This window comes from Echiichthys vipera, assembly GCF_963691815.1.
Source record: "Echiichthys vipera genome assembly, chromosome: 2".
NCBI classification, from domain to species: domain Eukaryota; kingdom Metazoa; phylum Chordata; class Actinopteri; order Perciformes; family Trachinidae; genus Echiichthys; species Echiichthys vipera.
In genome coordinates, this window is record NC_139827.1 from 6,469,233 (window position 1) to 6,491,061 (window position 21,829).

General features: G+C 41.1%; 1 protein-coding gene across 1 annotated transcript; it reads right to left on the reverse strand.

The window, feature by feature from the left end:
* Window positions 1-2,212: 2,212 nt before the first annotated feature.
* LOC310957633 (axin-1-like) lies at window positions 2,213-15,328 on the reverse strand. Its single transcript, XM_083928285.1, is given in 14 exon segments — window positions 2,213-5,321; window positions 5,430-5,579; window positions 5,711-6,010; window positions 6,103-6,279; window positions 6,375-6,552; window positions 7,126-7,519; window positions 8,610-8,747; window positions 9,141-9,237; window positions 9,358-9,492; window positions 10,552-10,716; window positions 10,841-11,034; window positions 13,345-13,920; window positions 13,922-14,047; window positions 15,176-15,328. Coding segments are annotated over 14 exon segments (2,793 nt in total). The 5' UTR covers window positions 15,212-15,328; the 3' UTR covers window positions 2,213-5,194.
* Between the last annotated feature and the right edge of the window lie 6,501 nt (window positions 15,329-21,829).

The window sequence follows — 21,829 nt, forward strand, 5'->3', positions numbered from 1 at the left end:
TGACTTACGTTCTCCGACTACTGTGTCACGCTGTACGTGCTTGCGTCATAGTTCAACTTTAACCTCACGTTGGACGCGTGACGTTCTTTCACGAAAAATCATCCACAAGGTGGAGTTCCTGCACAAAACCATTCAATGCATGCATCAGATGTTCAACTTTTTATGGAAAAATAAAACTGTATTTTATCATAAACACACATGAGAATAGTGGACTTAAATTTTTGGACTTTGTTCCTTTGGACAACACTTTTTAGATCAATTGGATCAAACAATTTCTGAAAAAAACAAACTTAATAGGGAATTGTATCACCAATTAAAGGTTTTCTAAATTGGTGGTCTATAATTCCTCTTAGTATGTACCTATAACAGGAAAAAAATCCTTATTCGTCTCTTCAACTTTCATAACAAATTACTGAACGAGGTTGAGATCTTGTGTTTCACTAGAGAAAACTTTATTACTGAAAACCATGTTAATGAACAGTATTTGTGTGTGAGGCATATGACCGGGTCCCTCACCCTTTCTCTCCCTTAGAGATAGGGTGAGAAGTTCAGCATCCATGAGGAACTCGGAGTAGAGCCGCTGCTCCTTTGCGTTGAAAGGAGCCAGTTGAAGTGGTTCAGGCATAGTAAGGATGAACCCTGGGCGCCTCCCTAGGGAGGTGTTCCAGGTACGTCCAGCTGGGAGAAGGCCTCGGGGAAGACCCAGGACCAGGTGGAGAGATTATATCTCCACACTGGCCTGGGAACGCCTCAGGATCCCCCAGTTAGAGCTGGTTAATGTGGCCCGGGAAAGGGAAGTTTGGGGTCCCCTGCTAAAGCTGCTGCCCCCGCGACCAGACCCCGGATAAGCGGATGAAGATGAGATGAGATGAATGAGAGAGATGGTCAATGACATACCACACAATTTTTCACCACACCATTACTCTATATATTATATAACAAAAATATACTTTGAAAGAAAATATCCATATTCTTTGGGGAGTGGTTTAGCAATAATATTATTTGTGTAAGACAGCTATTCAACAACAATGGTGTTTTATTTTCTTACGAAGAGGTCCTCAATATTATGGAATACCTATAACTCCTAAACAGTATGCCATAGTTTTGATCCTAATCCATCTAGTGTTTGCGTGTTATTCAAAAGTCATATGTCTGTTTCTGTGCTTGATGTGACCTTTACTGATGTAACTCAATCAAATCAAATCAAATCAATAATAAAGTTGATGAAAAAAATGATTAAGAAGGTGTTTCTTTTGTTGTGAACAGGAAAAAATACTTGTTTTACTTGTTTTTGAAACCACAAAATATCATAAAAAATAAGTGGTGGAAAATACCATTTACTCAAGTACTTGAGTACAAATACTACTTTATAATTGTAGTCTTTTACTCTTACCTTATTTTATTGGGAAATAACCTACCCTTCACTCCACAAGTAATTTTTCAGATCAAGATTCTATATGAAAAAAAAAGATTAAAAGGTTATTTGAATTGCCACATCATGTATATTAAGTGATCATCGGGTTTGGATTGTTTTGCCAAAATCATCAGCACTTTTAAATTCAGCAGCTAGATTTTTAGAAAAACTAATAAATTATTTACCATTACAATTTGTATTCAGTTATATTTCTGAGTGTTTCAATCTACAATTAATAAGCTGATCATATTTTAGGAGCTTTTCATCTGCAAATGTTAACCATAGTTGTCAGTTTAATGCAGAAAAAAGATTCATAAACATTTAATTTGGAGTTGTAGTTAAGTAAAGCAGAATTGAGCCTAACATAGACATTTATTAGTATTTATAGATTGGTGGAAAATACGCAGTAAACACCGTAAAGAAAAAGGACAGTTTGACTCATCAGCTGGAAAAGCACAGGTGTAAATAATAAAATTAATGACGGCTGCATTCCACTTAGCTGCTTTAGTTTCAGGGCCCTGGTGTCGTCCTGGTGTCGTACGTGCTGGCTCACTGGCAAACTTAAATAGAGCCGTCGTTAATGTTATTAGTAACACCTGCGTATTTCCTATTGCGACAAGTATAAATATCTGTTGTAAAGAAGACCAGGAGGAAGTGTCTCACATGTGGCAAAAAGAGACATTTAAAGGTCGATATTAAGTGTTAGAGAGAGTCAAGCGTGTGATAACGACACTTAGATAAACACAGAACAATGGAAAGAAGGTTTTATTCAACATCTTTATTATGAAGTACCTTTTTAAAAGAAATGTACAAGTGGAACCAGCACAGTGACATCTTGGTGTTTACCTTTGAAAAACTGAAAACACCGTGGACATGTGGTGCGGGTCTGAAGACACATATGAAATGATAATGTACATATTTACAGCGGAGGATCTATCAGAGTAGAAGTGAGCGAGCATGACCGCAGCTTAAAAAGTACAACGGGACTGACCGAAAAAATAAAAACTTAAACATTAAAAAGCATGGATTGGTTCAATAAAGATATTTCGAAAGATAACATGATAAAGGCACTGTGTTTCACACAAACCGACAACACAACAGACGCGGTTGCTTGTTTTTGTCCATCGAATCATAATCACGAGAAACAACGCTTAACAAATGTTGTCATTCAACTGTCCCTGGGCGTTCTAACGAAACGGATAAAATATATCAGAGGGCCGTAGCGGTTTGCACATAAACATTAAAACAAAATAGATAATTCAACTCCTCAGGAAAACATTCCTTATAAAGAACATGCTTGGTGATTATTAAAATTACACTTTTTTTTATAAACAAATACATATCTAAATTTTTAATTTCATATTGAAGGCATAATGGGTTGAAGTGAGGACAAATATGTTTTTTTTTTCCGATCCTATGTTTCCCTTACTGGGCAGGAACCCAGGACAAATTGTATTTGACATTCCTTGAAGACGCACAGTAGGACCTCTTTGTTTGATACACACATTCAATTAACTACCAGCATAGATAACACAAAACAGCCAGGCCAACAGTTTGAGATCAATACTGAAGGCCGACACGATGACAGGACCAATGAGGGGAGTTCCTTTGAGGACACGACAGTTAAAAAGAAAAAAAGTCAGATTACATTCAGCTTACATAGCTGGTGTGTGATCGGCGCGCGCTGCTTTATGCATTCGGGCCTCAAAGCCTTTCTGCAGTACTGTGCTGATGGGGGGAGTTTGAAGGAATAGTTTGCCATTTGGGAAAATGATTTCTTAATTACATCTTGATGAGAGTTTGACTAATTCCACTTGTGTCTGTGCAATAAATATGAATCTGCAGTCGGCAGAGATTAGCTTAGCTTCTCGTAGCATAAAGAGTGGAAACTGCTAGCCCGGCTTTGTCCGAACGGATCAAAACCCACCAACCAGCACCTATAAAGCTCTACCAGTAAACACATTAAATAATCTACATATTCACCAGCTTCAAGTTCTAAAAAAAACTGTGAGAGTAAATCGCATATTCTTTTCTGACAAAAGAAGTTATTTTTTATATATACATCACTTTTTAGGCATTTTATAGGCCAATCGATTAAGTGAGAAAATAACTGGCAGATTAATCGATAGTCAAAATAATCAGTTGCTGCAGCTCTTGTTTGTTTAATCTGTACAAAAACCAAGCTAGCCGTTTCCTCGTTTCCTGTCTTTATGCTATCCCAACCAACTGCTGCCTGCAGATTTCCATTTGCTGTAGTCATGAGTGGCATCAATCTTCTCACCTTACTTGAATAATTCCCCAAATGTCCAACTATTCTGAAACAAGCTGCAGACTGTAAACTCAGTGTTAAGATACAATGTCTGACGTTTGGGAATCTGCAAGAAGACGAACATTCCCCTTCTGCTCATGATGAAAACAAATATACATTGGATGCTCAAAGGACTTGGGACTGCACAGACACACACACACGTAGGCATACGGGACGCACGATATGCTCTTTGGCTGAGTTCAGGCGTACATGACACAGGCTCACACTCACCAACGCGCTTCAGAATAAGCATTCTAGTAGTAGATAGTAATGGCACTGGCCAGGCAGGCAGGCACCTAGACAAAAATATGACGTGTACGAGGTGAAAGTGTGGTCGGAGACGTCACACCTTTAGTGTGCGCTGCTCTTTTTTTCACGATGGTTTCTGAGGGTGGAAAAAAAAAAGCCTATTAATTAAAATGCGTCGCGCAGGAGAAGAGAACTACACACTCACAGGTAAACGGTACACAAGTGAGGTGGGATGTATTATAGAGGGGGGGAAACAAACAAAATGGCTGCCCTGAAATGACTAATGATCTAGCTTCAAAACATACACAATAATACAACATTAAGTTGAGATATAAGGAAATTAGGCTGCATTAATAAGTAATAGTACCTGCCTTGTACATACACAATTCAAATAAAATGAAACAAGTAGCTTGGATACTTGTCTTATCAAAAATATGTAGCTTTGGTAAACAAGTTATGTAGAGAACTGTTGTCTGAACATGTTGATGTGTGAGATCACTACATGACATCTAGGAATCAAGGGTGAGAAAGTTTCCTTTTTTTGAGGTTATGAAGTCAACAAGGGGAGAAGCTGGCTAAAGTTCCACTCCCCAAAGTCCTCTGTCCTCTCCCCTTGTCGCCAGCCGATGAGGAACAGAGACAGCAAAAGGCAGCGAGGCTCCTGAATGGAACAAAGCCGCTTTCTTTACCGCCCTGAGCACCGATTGAAGAGTTTCCGTGGTAATGTAGCAGCATTGTAATGGTCTGCGGAGGTCAGACTCCTCCAGAGCAGAAGCGGAAGACTACTTTATCCCCTCTCCTTCCAGCAGTCGCCCTCACCCTTTTCCATCCATCGCAGTGGAAGACTGGTCAGACGTCAGATGTTTAACAGCGCTCCTCGGATATCCACAGTGGAGACAAGACAGGTGAAATAATTTATGTTCCTCTCCTCTGCTCCTGTGTTATCTGGCCAAGCTTCTTTCGCTTTACGTGGGTTTGATCCAGGCATGACGCCAACATCCAGATAGTCCATAAAAATGACCACCTTCTTAATACTCGAGCTCCTACCATGCAGCGCAATCTTCCTTCTGTCACACCTTGCTCCGTCCATCTTTCTACTTTCATTCATTCGTTTTCTCACAGATGAATTACTATCCAACCCCAATGTTCTCTTCCCATCTCCTTTTTTCTCTCCAAATGATCTTTTTTCCCCCAATTCTGTGTCATCTTCCTGTTCCCGAATTTCAGTCGACCTTCTCCACCTTCCCGATGATCTTCTCCTCGAAGATGGGCAAGATGGCGTCATCGTCTCGCACCTCCTCGAACACTACACCACAGTCAAACTCGTCGCTCACTTTCTTAAAGTAGAACCTGAACACAAGAAACAGACATGCTCAAAAGTCCAACAATGACAAAAATGGGTCTTTTAAAAATCTGACACCCTAGCTATAAACATTAAAACATAATGCACGTTCTCACCTGTAATGGCCCTTTTTGGTAAGCAGCTCCTTGAACTGGCCCAAAGTCACCACCCGGCCTTTGACTGATGTTCGGTACGGGATCGGCTCTCCACAGAAGTAGTAAGCGACCGTCATGTTCTCACACAGTTGGCGCTTACCGGACTTATGCCTTAGAGGGGGCAAGCAAGATCCACGTCAAAACACTCAAACAAGAACACATTTTAACACAGACACAAGTTAAAGCTCTAATTAATTATGTGATATTTTGGGCAATACAAATATAAAGGACTCGACACCTACCTCTGCTTGGCCTGCTGTAGTGCGTTCCTCCTCCTCTCCTCTTCCAGCCTTCTCCTAGCCTCCTCCAGCTGGGTGAGGGGGTTGGGAGCCGGGTTGGGGGGCATAGCTGGGTCCTGGATGAAAGGGTGCGAAGGCTGGACCTGGGTGGACGATGAGCCGGGGATGACGGGGGACACCGAAGAGGGGTTGTTACGCAGCTGGGCAGAGACCCAGGGGTGAACGGCTCCGGGTCGCTCCACTGACGTTGGACGTGGTGACTCGCTGCTCGTTCCCATCCTCCTCGAGCTACTGGTACTGCCGCTGCAGGAACAGCAAGGAGGGAGACGGGATGAATGTCAAAGGTCTAAAATCTTAAAGTATAAATCACGAGTAATGCACGTAATATTACTCACCCATGTGAGGTCTTCCTTTGTCTGTCTCCCTCCATCATCCACTGCAGGATCTTCTGGTTTCTCTCCAGATCCTCCAGCTGTACCGGGCCCTCAATGCCACGCCCGCTCTCATCACCTTTGCCCGACGTCTCTGTCGTCTTCTTACAACCTCGCCGTGATAACGTGCTGCCTTTACTACTGCAGAACGAACAGGTAAACATAAAGTTGAGGTCATCTGAATAAAAAAACAGCACAAACAGTATGCTGTACACCCAGCTAAAATGTCGGTATACCTGTAACCCATGCCCTCAATCGTGCTGGCTCCAGCCCCGTCAGCGTAGTTGCGGCTTCTCCCTGCGTACTGGTTGGCCGGGTCTCCGTTCCACATGAGGTTGGCCTGAGACCTAGAACCCGCTTCCTCCTGCCCTTCTCTTCCTCTGTGATGATACAGCGGCTTGTGGTGATGCATACCTGAGAAAGACATTACAGCAAGACTTATTGGTGACATACTAGCGTCTTTTTTAATACATGCTACTGCTGCGGCTTCATTTGACGCCTGCATTGGCATGTGAAAAATGCATTCATGTGTTACGTCAGGGCTGTGACTTGTCAATGTCCCTTTCTCTACTTTTGAGTAATTTTCTCACAGTCAACAAATCCCATGAAAATATCAAAACCAGCAATGAACTGATCCCACCGACAAGTGCGTTATTCCTCCACCGCTGGAAATAGTTCCCAACATAAAAGAGGATACATAAGAAAATAAAAATTTAATAATGCATTGTTAGTTTGGGTCTTTTCATGGAATTTGTTCACATAAGAAAAATAAAGATAAATATAGATAACTTAAGGAACGGTACAATCGTCAGGATGAGCCAATCAAGTCTGTAAAAATATATATTTTCAATGCTAAGAATGGCAACAATACTGCCATCCCAGGCTGGTTTCCACAGAAAATAACTGGTGGATGATTGTTTGCTGCCACTGTGTTTGGTAGTTCAGTCTCTCTTCCACCTTGTCTTTCCTTTCCCTCCAGCTTCTTACCTTTGACCCCAGCAGGAGGCAGACTGTGACCTCCCCCTCGGTGCGGAGGGCAGTGAGGCGGGCCGATCCCCCCGTCAGGTGAACGCGATGATTTGGGAGGAGTATGTCGTCCCCCGCCTCCTCCTAAGGTGCTGTTTGTTGCCCCAGGCGACTGGCAGCCCGGCGTTTTCATCACGCGCTGTACATGCTCATCCAAAATAGATTCCGGGTCGTCGTCGTGGGAATCTTCCATGGCAACCAGGCCGCCGTAAGTGGCGACTGTTGCCGTGTTAGCAGTGGTCTCTGAATAACGGGCGCCGTAGAGAGGTGGGAACGATGAGGGGAGGGGGAGTGGTATGCTATGAGAAGACATGGAGGTTGTCACGGAGATGTCAGCATCGTCACCCTCTTCTTCCTGTTGGGAGAAGGAGAAAAATATTTTACCCCCAACTGGACCTCGTATAAACCAAGACACGGAACCACATTGATAAAATAAATAAAATAAATGCCCTTACCAAACTTATGTGTGTACGCACATTTCAGGCAAAAACACACAACTAAAATGACAACTAAAATAAAGACAGTTTAATAAAATGAATCTGACCCTGGGAGAAACAACATTAAACACAGCAACATGACAGAATTGATTATTATGCTATATGCACAAATAAATACAATTCATTCATCAATTCATCATTTAAAGCTGATGACTGGTGGATCCATAATCCCATTTAACTTTTGTTCTCACTGTATACAGCTTGTTGTAAGTTGGTAAACTGGTGATGATGAAACTGTCGTCCAAGTGTTGAGACGGAAAATATCAACAAATCTAGTAGCAAAGCAGCCAAAGCACAGAAAGTACAGGCTTTGTTTACCTTCGTGGTTGATTAAATTCACATTACCAGCCCAACATCAATACAAGTAAAACATTATTTATAATTATAGCAGTGCCCAAATCAGCAAGGTCCCTACACTTCTTCCAAAGTCAAACTCAAGCTCTTTCCAAGCATTTCTAGCAACAAGTAACAGCTGAGGTAAGTGAAGAATACATTTATGTTCAGTACATACAGTATGTACAGTATAATGATTGTTGCACTTCTTCATCCCATTAAATCAGATGTTATTTTGCTTTAAACAACCAAAATTATGTTGGTGGATGATAAACCCTCATTCAAATTCAAGGGTCTCCCACACCCTCAGAACCCACAATCAAAATTCCACACCATTGAAAAAATTAAAAGTGTGCAATCGACCAAAGTTCAGCTCCCCTATTGTAGCCACAGAGTCATTTGTGAGCCAACTTGACGCCTGCACCACGCTGTTTCTCATCGATAAAAAAGATCGACTGTAAAAGCTCTGAATTTACTGTGATCTTCACTCGTAATTCAAATATTCCTGAGGGAACAACACCAACGCTGTGTGAATAACTGGGATTAATAACAGCTCAACAGGCAGTATCTGAAACACATCACGAGGAGCACACACATCCACTGTAATCCACTCACCAGTCGTACTCTCTTCAGCCTCTCTTCGAGTCTTTCCTGAGCCTCTCTCTCTCGGAGAACCGTCTCCAGCCTGCTGATGAGCTCTGCTGCAAACCTCTCAGGCTCTACGTGGATGTCCTTTGGCATGCGGTACGTGCGCTGTATGTAAACACCAACGTTACATGCCACATTCTTCTCAAACACATCTGCAGCTAAAATTAAGATGACGTTTTGGTAAATTAACGGGCAAATTATTAACAAATTTAAGCACCAAAACCTGCACTGCGAAGAGAAAGACATGAATTCAATACATTTTGAATATTTGAAAGCTCATAATTGTTTCTTTTTTCTTCAGTATCTTTGATGTAACACAAAATTGTGTGGTAAGGTAACCCCACCTCAGCTATTTGTTGTCTGCTATAGTAATTAACGCTGCATAAACAAATTCTCGCGTATATTGAAATTCACCGGAGTTCATATTATCAATATACTACATGAATAGAGCTATGAATGCTAACATGAGGCCAAGCGAGTAGTGTCTGTTTGACTCACAGGTATATGAGGTAGGGGCACACGTCCATTGGCTTTGGCACTTTCATGCATCTCTTTGCGATGCTGCTTCCTATATCTGTATGGAGGAATACCATCTCTGTAGACAAAGACACAGATAAACAACAGTTAAGCACAGACACGAAGAGCTAATTCATGGTGGAAACCATTGTTTTTATACACACGCGCAGGAATTGCGGGTTTAACTGTGTGTACTTACACACTGCTGTCGGTCAGTGACAGTGTGTCTGCGTCGCTCGACATGCTCTGTTGCTCACTGTCATTGGCACTGGTTGCTGGAGCGCGAGCGTAGCCCATGTTTGCGTAGTACGGGTTCACCGGCTCCCTCCATGGCCTGGGGATGACATGATGATGATACATGAGCACACTAATGCACATACAGGAAAGGGTCAGGATGAAGTCAGGAGTAGCTCATGAATCTTTTCCCCATTACATTAAACACAATCACGTCTCACAGCGTGTCCTGTTGGTTTCTTCTAACTCAGCGGGAGTGCTTTATTATTTGTGTTCAACATTCAGATAATATTAATAATAGAACACACTGACAGAGACCAATTAAATTCAAGACGGAAAACAATACGTTTTTGTTTCAAAATAGGTGAAACGAGCCAACTACTGTTCCCGTTGCTAAAAAAGGGTTTAAGTAAAGAATGAACAGACTTTTCCTATGAAGAAATGTACTTGAATATTTGTATTCTTTTTACATTTTGTATTTGTATTAACCTTTATCTAACCAGGAATATTCCCACTGAGATTTAAGATCTCTTTTCCAAGGGAGTCCTGGCCAAGACAGCAGCATAAACATACAAGTTTCACATTTAAAACAAAAACGACACACAACTAAACCTGATAAATCAACAAAATAAAACAAAAGCAAAAAGCAGATCAGTGCTCAGAGACAGTACATGTGCAAATTGTATTAAAAAAGTCCTTAATCCTGATTTTTGAAATGGCCCATGCTGATGAGGGAGTCCAGTTTGAAATGATCCTGTTTACTCCAAGTTAGTGGTGCTAAATATTTAAAAGCACTTTCACCAAACACAGTGTACATAGTATGTATAGAAGTGTTTAAGTGAGGGGACTTTAAGCAGCTCCTTTAGCAACAGACTGCGACATCCACAGTGCAAGAAGGAGCAATATCACAGATCCTTTATTCCAACAGCCATTTAGATTTATTAATTCCTTGCAGATACCTTAATTTTATACCGCATACATAAGGCTATGCACCATGTGGTATTAAACATGAAAAGAAAAATATTGGTATCATTATAAACTTTGGCTAAATGGCCGTGGAAATATCAAAAATATTTCACACATCGTGATGGGAAATAACCCAAACTGTCTCCTTTATCAAGCCATGAACCTTGAGACACACAGACACACACACACACACCTGTACTCCCTGCTGTCCGGCCTCCTCCTGTTGGTTGAGGCCCTCTGCGGTGCCGTCTGCATCAGCAGGCTTTGAGTTAGCCTACCAGCTGGTGTGTCTCCACACTCCTCCTCATCCCGCTCTTCTTCCTCCTCCCTTACTCCTCCTCCTCCCCCTCCTCCACACCTAAGATCCGATTGAGTTAGATAGTTAACTGGACATCAAGAACATTCATTATTTCATAGGTTTTTAAAGTTTTGTTGGTGTTTCACTGAGCTTCTCGGGAAACATCAGTGGTGCATCATCTCACCTCCACTCCTCATCCTCAGCAAGCGTGGGTAGGTACCCAGGCATAGGCTTGGCTGGCCCCGATGAAGGGCTCTGATCGCTGGGGTTAGGCTTAGGGCTCTCTCCTCCTGTCCGCGTGTACTCCAGGTACAGATCAGACTTAAGAAACAAGGGGTAGGTGTTCTCCTCCATCATGCCCTGGATCTCTGTCTGAGCCTGGAACAAACACACCGGGGTCACATCTGCACAGCTTGTACAAAACTAAATGATGCCTGAAGAGGTTATCTTTGCTTATCATGTCCACCTACTCATCGATGAAAACAATCTTTAGACTGAGGCATCGGTTAATGGTCTGAAAGGTTTTGACCTGGCTCTTATCCCGCAATTTAGAGTCAATTTAGGTTAAACACTTCTTAGCTTTTGAAAATAAATGTGAACACAGGTTACTAAGATCACTATAGGGGTATTTATTCCAAAGTGGTCAGCATTCCTGACCAACACAAAGGCACAGGGTAAACCCACATTAATGTAACAAGCTACCTGGCCAGTCTAAGGGAGGACTCGCACTGTCCATTCGTACTGTGCTCCGTGCTTTAGGGCGATTGTCCCCCCCTCCCTCTTCCCTCTCGAATGCTTCTTGCCTATACGTCACCACCCCTCTGAGATTTAGTTTTGTCTGTTTTTGAACATTTCATCTGACCAAATCTGCAGAAAACACTCCACCTCCGCATCAGACCACTGCAAACCGTTCGGTGGCATCTTTTTAAATGTCTGTCGCTGGGAACAGTCGCATATAAATAGACACCAGGACCGCCATCAATGCTCACGCTTGTGGCTCTTCACGTGCATCGGCGCTTTACAAAAGCCCACCTCTCTCAACTGGGCAGCGGCCGGCAAGCGTGCCGTGTCTGGGTGCGGTCGAGTTGTGCTCACACTGGCAGAACAAACAACACTTTAGTCGTGAAGCATGCTTGGGCACAGTACAGTTGGACAATGTGTGTGCGCCCAAAGAGGTGCGTTACACCCACATGAAGGTAAATCTCAATGGATCGATGTGCATCACTCGATGTTTTTTTTCATGGCCATCCTATTAACCAGGTTTGAATGCAAGTCAGACAGTACTTGATTTTAGTAAACTGATGTTTCAAACAACATTTAACAGACTCTGCCAAAGAAACAGCAACAGGAAAATAACACGAGAGAGTGCGGGAAACGGCTTCAGAGAAAACCAAAACTGAAACTATCCTCAATTGGTTAATCAAAGTAATTATGTAATGTCTTTCTGGGTAGCAATGACGTGTAAGGAACAACAATACAAGTCTCTGTAAACCTGTTATAGCAGTCTCTAGTGTGTATGGTCTAAAAACACATTCAGTAGACCCATATCGCATTAATATGAGCAATGAAGACAGAAAGAACTAGATCAAGGGGTGAAGGAGGGCACAGGTGGGCGAGTGAGTGACAATCTAACTTGAAACTAAACCTCAACTTGTCATTTGTTGTGGTTTAGTACTTATGTGCCTACACATCTGTGCTTTGGCTGTGTGGAACTATAGTTGCATCCTTTCATGGCCAGATATTTTAAAATAAATTAAAGTATGTACATCTAAATTTAGTTACAGCCCACAACACAGAACATACTCAGGAACCCAGGAACCTTTTGAGGTACTATAACGGCATTTTGACTGCAGGAACCCAGGTGCGGGTTTAGTTCCTGGGCCCCCTAAAAATGCATTCAGTGGAGCAGTACTGAATGTTGATGACGGCGTCTCGCCACAGTCTAACTTGTGCCAACAGTATAATAATGAATTTTTACACTTTTGATAATAACATTAATGATCTCCAATGGTGTGTTTTGCAAAGCCCGCCCTGCACACACATGCACTGAAACATTCCTGGCTGCATCCGAGCAGTCTTGCCAACTTGGCACCAACTTTTAATCGCTAGATTTAGCGGCTTTCCAGAACATCTAAGTGACTTTATTTCTAAATATGAATACACACACAGACATACCCTCTCTTTTACAGATTAAATGCAATTCGACATGTTCTTACACAAATAAACTACACTACACAAACTAAACCAGTTGTGAGGGAGGCAGACGTGGCTGTCAAGTTCTTGAAATCCAGAAGTAAACATCCACATACAACTTAATTAGGATGGCTTCATACACATAGGCCAAAAACACTTAGCCCCCAACTGTGCACTAGGGAGAAGCGAGAGAAGTTGAACGAAAATACGGTTTGTAGCACCAGTGTGTGAAAAGCGCTGCTATAAAAGCCAGATGTGGTGCATTTTGGGCATCATATTATTATCTTGCCGTATCCTGTCAGCCTGCACAGCAATGCTGTTTTGCATTAGCCATTACACCAACAGCCTACAACTTCAATACTTAGTCTGCCTGAATGGAGATGGACAAAATACAACCTGTGAGAAATCTGTAACAATATCTCCTCGCCTGGGTAATCCAACATGCACCGCTGTCAAGAGGAACATTTGGAAACATTAAATCACTGTTTTAATTACCTGTTCAAACATAGCAGGGTCTGGATGTGGCCTTCCCACACAGTCTCTGATGAAGCTCTTGGTGGCTGCTTTGATCTGCCTGGAGACAATCCCACTTCCGTCTACAATGTACTTCCTGTAGATGGCCTTGGCCAGCTTTGCCCTCTTCTCCTGGCTGGTTTTCCTGAAGCCCGAGCAAGCAAACCAGAAATCGAGGAGGTCTGCGCACCCTTCCTGGCACAGGAAGTTTCGGAACAGCTGGATGCCTTCCTGATCGTCTAGGAGAGAGTGTAGGGACTCTGCCCACTTCAGGTAAGGTGGAGTTGGTGAAGCAGAGCCCTCGGGTTCATACCCCAAGTCCAGGTCCGGGCGACGCGGGGTCGCAGATGATGAGGAGGGTGTGAAACTTGATGGATCCCCCATTTTTGATGATGAGGATGACGGGGGATAACCGAGGGTTTGGGAAAGGGCGTTCGAACGGGTGATGGCTGACTGGACTGGGGCGTCCACATCAGATCCCTCCTCACCAGGAACCGGGGGTCGCGGAGCATCCTCGGTAAAGTGGGTAGGGCCGCTCAAAGAGGCCACAACACCACCACCACTGCCGCCGCCGCCCCTGTACCCAATCCCATGTAATTCTCTGACAACGCTCATGTCTCTGATTGCACAAGCGAGAGGTCAGATCTTCCCCTCTAGCGAGGACTTTGCTGGCAAACAATTCACCCTACGAGGGAAAAGAAGAAAAGCGGTTAGTTGTAGCAATGGGAGTTTACACAAAAGGAAATACACGTTTCCACTAAGATAAGATGATAACGATGACCGACTCATCTACTCTCACCCCCTTCATTGTGACCCCATAAACATGCATGTATACATAGCACTATTAACAAGCAACAAAATGAGCAGCATGTTATTACAGTTCATGTCAATTCTATGTTTGTTTGCATCCCTGGGTCCGTCTGTCTGTTTGTGTGTGTGTCCATCGTCCTCCATAGAGCTTTGTCTGTTTTACATTCACGCCTAAGGGAAGGTTTTCGCCGCCACTGTGTATTCACAAGGTTGCTGGATAAATACTGTATATAGATATTATTATTATAGATATTGCAACTTGCTGCTGCTCATGGAGGAATTGTTGGGTCTCTGTAAATCATAAATAAGTCATAGAGTGGTCTAGACTTACTCTATATGTTATATGTCTTGAGATAACTTGTTGTGTTGTGATTTGACACTATAAATAAAATGAAATTGAACTCAAATAGAGCAGATACATAAAACAGCAGCCTATAAACAACCGTGGATGAGAATGGGGAAGCAATAAAAGGCAAAAACTACAAATACTGCTAGAATGCTAACTTGGCATGTAGCCTTGCTAACCATGAAATTACTATAAATGTGATTAGTTACAGACATCTAGCGACCAAGACTCCGGTCTGACCCAAAACAATTGACTGTCGTGTGCGTAAAATTTCAAAGCTGAAGCAATGCCACCACCAATGCCAGTGCTTTGAAGTGGGGAATCTCATTCATCTTGGCCTGCAGAGACGGTGGTGGGGGGATGGTAAGTACAGAAACAAACTCTACAACCACACAAGACGGGCCTGCGTGCAAAAACACACCAACACCAGCGGCACTTTGTAAATGTACAACTCGCAACAGAAGCAACGCAAACTTCCCAACACACCAACACCAACAAATCGTCCCGAACAAGATCAAACAAAACAAGAAAGCGAGGCACGTTTTCTCCACTCTACTGCCTGCTAGCTCGCTGTGTTAGCTAGTTTTTGGTTAGCTTGCTAGCTTAGCTCAGGGGACATTAACGTCCCGTGTTTTCCCACAAAAGTGTCCGTCCTACCGTCTCTGAAAGCCCGGTCCCCTTGATCCGCTGCATTGGGGATACTGGCGCGAACTGTGTGCTCCGAAACGCAGCATATGGAAAGCGTTTGTGGTATTAACTATGAACGAAAACGACCCGTCGACTGCTAACCCCCTTAACTCCCCATGGTGGCTGGTTTCTGGAGCAATAATACAGAGCGAGAGGATCCGTGCGTGCTCGCCGACGCCGTGCGGTGTGTTGCGCGTTCACAGAAGCACAACCAATAGAAGAGACACACACACGGCGCGTCACCGAGGGCCCCGTGCAGCAGCAGCAGCAGCGGTGCAACAATCCAATTCAATTCAATTCATTTTATTTTTACGGTGCCAAATCATAACAAAAGTTCAATTCAATTCAAGTCATAAAACTTTATTTGTCCCCGGGGGGCAATTCAGGGCACACAGAGCAGCAAATAACGACAGTGCAACTATACAAAAACATTTTAACCTATCAACAGAATTAAGTGTAAAAGAAGAATAAGTGTCAGGATGTTAGTGTGAAAGTTCAGGTTAAAATCCAGTCACAGAGTTGGATATGAAGAACAGCAGAGAGGAAAGTGTCTAGATGTGAGTACAAGTTAAAAACACACAAGTCACATTTAGATACATAGACCATCGTCGGCGTGAGATGTAGAAAGACATGCGTGTATCAGATGTAAGCAGACTTGTGAACGGGTGTATATGAAACAGGTATAAACAGAACTGTAGTGCAGAAAAGATATAAGTGGACAGTGATTGGATTCAGATGAGGTCAGACATGATACATATGAGTAATGAGCAGACGTAACAGAACTATAGTGCAGTAATAAAGAGTGTAAACATAATATATAACTATAAGCTATGTGCATATACTAAATAACAAAGTGATAGTGGTGCATGGCAGGAAAACAGCAGTCTAAGTAAATGCTAGTTATCTCAGGACACTTTACAGAGAAGGTAAAGACCACACTCTATGACATTAATATAACCCACTATAATATATTATGTGAGTACATTTGACTGCTAATACCTGTATTTGCTCAAAAAATACTTTTTATACAGAGCTTGTAAGTTCAAGGCGCTTTCACAGTGTTTGTCACATTCACACAGATATTCACACTGATGGCGGTGGACATCTGCAGACCATCTAATCTAATGTAACCATTCACACCACATTTACACACACATGCGCAGCACAGGGAGCAATTTGGGGTTCAGTGTCTTGCCCAAGGACACTTCGACATGTGATCGAACTACCAATCTCTTGAATGGAGGACGACCCACTCTGACACTGAGCCACAGTCGCCCCACTTGTATTTGTAATACGTTTATATGTATGAGTACAATTTGTAAAGAGACTATTGTTTATGAATTTACTCATGATCTGTGGAGTGAGATTAAAAGATTTATAGTTGCCTGTATTTTCCCAGACCTTGTCTTATACTATAAAAATGTTTTTATTTGGTTGTTATGAACACAGCTGTAAAAATGAGGATTTTTCTTATTCAGCCAGCTAAATTTCACATTCACAAGCAAAAAAACAAAACTTCACTATGGGAGGCCGTTTAGGGTGAAAACACTGAAATACATGCACGTACACACTGAAAACGTACACACACACGCACTGACACACTGACACACACACACACACACACAGGTAGCCTATATCCCGCTGTGTGAGAAGTTGGTAGGGTGTGGACATTTTCAGTGTGTATGTGCACATCATGTCAATGAATGTGCATGTATTTCAATGTGTGCGTGTGTGTGTACGTTTTCAGTGTGTACGTGCATGTATTTCAGTGTGTGTGCGCACATATTTCAATGTTTTCACCCTAAACAGCCTCCCATACTTCACTGTGTTTATGACAGAAATAAAAAACAGCATATTTCAACAATTTCCCCCTCACAGAACAAAAAAGCATTGAAACTCAGAGTGTACGCTGTACTTTAAGGTATTTACGTAATCTGATCTTCTTCTTCTTCTCGCACTCCTTAATTTTATTACTATTTATTTACTTTTAACTGCTGCTAATATTATTTTTCTCCTTTTTTTCTCTTCACCTCTCATCTCTTTGTTAATGTTTTGTTCTCTTTCAGTGTTGTGTTGGTGTTTACACCAGCAACAACGTGTTGTATGGTATTTGAATTTGTATCTGCTGATCACTTTCAATAAAGTTTTTTATTAAAGTGTTTACCTCATTTACTTAAGACAAAGTAGTGATACCACACTGTATAAATACTCTGTTACAAGTAAAAACTCATGCATTCTAAATGTTAGTGAAGTAAAAGTACAAAAGTAGCATCAAAATGTACACAAAGTACATAAAGTAAAAGTCCTCATTATATATAAGGGCCTATTTCAGAATATTAGATTATTATTATTATTGATAGATTAATGTAAATATCTAATGTTGCAGCTGGTAAAGGTGGGGCTAATCATATTTACTTTATATCCTGCTGTGTAGCTTAATCTATAAAACAATATTTCATTTTGTATTAATAATCTAAAAGTCAAGTAACTAAAGTTAACAAATAAATGTAGTGCAGTAAAAAGTACATTTCTTTTGCAATGTAGTGAAGTAGAAGTATAAAGTAGCATAAAATGGAAATGCTCAAGTAAAGTACAAGTACCTCAAAATTGTACTTAAGTACTTGAGTAAATGTACTTAGTTACTTTCATCACTGACTATGTTTGCAGATGTGCACGCTTATATATTGCTCTTTCTTTAAGACAATTACGGTTCTATGTACATAGCTCTGTAAATGATGAATTTGACTAAATATGTAATTATGGGTTTGATAAGTGACTATATCGAGTTATTGTAAATAATGATTTAATATTTAGGGGGTATGATTAAGCATAATTACTTCTTCCGACTCCTTTTTGGTGCATTCACCACTAATGAAATTAATTATATATTATTCATTTTCCTTCCTTTTTTATTCTATTTTGTTGAATTTGTTTTTAACATCTGCTATTGTTGTTTTTTTGTTTTTGTTGCATTTTACATGTTTGAAATAAAATAAACACAAATATTCACTCAAGTAAAAGTAAAAGTACATTAGTAAAATAAGCAAAATGTACGTAAAGTGAAAGTACTCTGCAGCTAAATGATCCTTTGTCAGCGTTGCATTATTATGTTTTATATCTTCACTGATGCATTAACATGTAAGGTACATTTTAATGCTTTAGCTGGTTGCAGTGGAGCTCATTTTAACACATTTATTTACTGTCCGGTGGTTTAATTTGCTGCACAACAAAGCTTTTTTATTTTAAATGCTTAGTTTAGGTTTTTTAAAAATGTTAATCTGCAAATTAACTTTAGCTGTTAAATACATTTAGTGAACTACAAAGTAAATGTTTCCTCTCAGATGTAATGGTAGGAATTGCATAGGCTTTTATTTAAATACTAGTAAAGTAGAAGAACTTCAGTACTGCTCTTTTGTTGAGTTACTTTTCATCACCGCAGCTTATTGAGCTTAAGTAATATTATATTCACTGTGTAAAAGGGAAAATATAGTAAAAAATAGTTAATCCAAAGGTCGTAGAATTCAAAATCTCTAACTCTGCCATCAGTCTACATCGAGTTTTATGAATCTATATCAGACACGTCAAAAAAAAATACAAAATAAATGGACTTGTACTAATAAAGCTTTCTAGTCTTCTGACGACTCAAGGCGCTTTCACAGTGTTTGTCACATTCACCCATTCACGCAGACATTCACACTGATGGCAGTGGACGTCTACAGACCATCTAATGTAACCATTCACACCACACTTACACACCCACGCACAGCAGGGGGAGCAATTCAGGGTTCAGTGTCTTGCCCAAGGACACTTTGAGCTGGGGATCGAACCGCAGATCTCTCAAATGGAGGACTACATACTCTGCCACTAAGCCACTAAACCTCAAATACAAATTTAAATCAGTTCACAAAAAACTGTAACAGCATATATACAATTTACGCTGTGTGAAAAGGAGTAGGAAGAAGTTTTCACCCCTTTTTCACAATGCAGTAATTGCTTTAATCTATATCATGTATCTACTAATGTACAATTTGTAAATCTAATTTTACAATAATAAATCTTATAACATTTCATAAGTAACATTTATATATAATTCAATTCAATTCAATTTTATTTATAGTGCCAAATCATAACAAAAGCATAAAGTAATATAATATCATTTATATGCCGACATATGACCAATCACATCACAGCCAGTGATCTTTTGTCTTATTCAGGTTTCCTAAAATGTGTTGCTAATTCTAACTACTTCATACAGTGAACATTTGTTTATTTAAATCTATGAAACAATCTATGTGAACAATGCAATCATATTTATTAAACTAATCATATGTTTTGCAGGGAAAATTTCAACCAATCTTAAATCTGTTAATCTGTCTGTACTTTTTACACCACTACATTTATCAATCTGCCTCTGAAATGTAGTGGAGTAGAAGCATAAAATACAGCACAAGTAGTATAATACAGCAGTCAAGTAAATGCATGTAGTTACTTCCCACTGGTCCATTACATAAGCTGCCATCAAGCCGTTTTAGAGATCATAACGGTTCTATCTGACGCAGTTCTATGCCATGTGGAGCGAAAACGCGCCCAACAGCGCCCCCTGCGACACCAACAGCTCACTACACCATTTCACAACATTAAAGTAAATTGCAATACAAACGCTTACCCACTAATAGACTCTAATTAGTAGTTATTACGTGCTTTACGATAAGCTGGTTGCAACACACATTCCCATTTAGGATAGATGAAAAATCCAGAGTGCACTGAAACTGAAGAATGACAGCGACAGACACAGGGAGAGGTCCACAGACGACATGAGCAGGTGAGCAGGCACAGCTGGATTTACCCCGAGCCTACATGTCAGTGAGAAACAGAAGAAAACTCACCAAGGGTTCAATTTCCTCTGGACAGGTGTTCAGTTAACGGAGCCTACATCCTCTGGAAGAGTGACTGAGAGAGAGAGGGAGAGAGAGAGAGAGATGGGAAGAGAGAGAGAGATGGGGAGAGAGAGAGATGGGGGAGAGAAAGAGGGAGAGATGGGGGAGAGAGAGAGAGAGAGCACGCCGACCGCTGCCACCTGAGCATCCTGCCCCTCACTCGCCTCTGCCGGGCTGTCAGTCAGGAGCACCGGGCTGCAACCGGTCGGTGTGTGTGTGTGTGTGTGGGTGTGAGAGAGAGAGAGAGAGAGCGTGTGTGTGTGTGTGTGTGTGTGTGTGTGTGTGTGTGTGTGTGTGTGTGTGTGTGTGTGTGTGTGTGTGTGTGTGTGAGATAGAGAGAGAGATAGAGAGAGAGTGAGAGTGAGAGAGAGAGATTACAGTTAACAATCATTGTGAAATGATGTGAAATCTTTATTTCAGACCTGAAGTCCAGTCAGCTTATATACAAACATTTCATCCAGTGCAACAACAACTCAGATTGGGATTAACAAGTACCACCATGATGCTATTCCCAGAGTCCTAAATTTAAACATAAGGTATCCTAAAAGTGCATGAAATGTGCTGGCACTGCCCCCTCTGGGTAATTCTTTAAAAGGATGAGCAAAGCATCATTGTGCACAACCTGCAGCCTCTGCACGTTAGACTTTGTTGTAGCTTCCTCTATAGTAATAATCTAATTTTAATACTTTAGTGACATCAGAATGCTATTCTACATGTGTTTTTCCACATGTGATGCTTTACATTTTACCAATGTTCACATGTGATTTCATCAGAAGTGGAATGTAACTGAATGTAATTTTACTCGAGTATAATTTTGACTTTTCCTGCTACTTTTTACTTCCACTCTCTCTAATTTTAGTGACTTGTACTTTTTACTCTGCTACATCTATCAGACTCTAACTGTTACCAGTCGGCCGGCTTGTTGCATTAAAACATAAAACATATATATTCATGGTGCAGTACACGAATGTCTGCTGGAGTGTGCCATATAATGTGTGTGAAATATTTCTATTTGCTGTCTGTTTTATTCACTGCTGATCTTGTTGGTTATATGAGAGTTAATGGTTGATTGTGTTTTTGTTGTTTTGATTTTTTGAATACTGTGCTTTTATTGTATATAACTGAGATGCACCGAAATTTCCTTGTACAGTTGCTGTGCACTGACAATACGACGTACTCAACTTTATTCTGTGTATGTTTGTTTACTGTCCGGTGATAGACTGGCGTCCTGTCCAGGGTGTACCCCGCTCACGCCCGATGCCAGCTTGGATCGGCTCCAGCCCCCCCACGACCCCGACAGGGACAAGCGGTTGAAGATGAATGAATGAATGTTTGTTTACAATATGCTGCAGAACTATTCTACCCAGTAATACACAAAATATCTAAATCTGACTCCACATTGACGAACAAATACAGCATCAAAATGCTGTTACGTGTATTTCTTAGTGACAAAAACTTAATATAACGATCTACAATAATATAACACTTTGAAAGAAACCAACCTGCATAGTGAATACTTTTACTTTTGACACTTTAACTACATTTTTCTGATGATACATTTTGAATTCAGGACTTGTACTTGTAGTGGTGTATCTCTACTTATACTCAAGTATCTGTGTTCTTCCTCCATCACTGGATTTTATCATGTGAAAGTTGATGAACATGTAAAATGTGGTAACCATTTAAA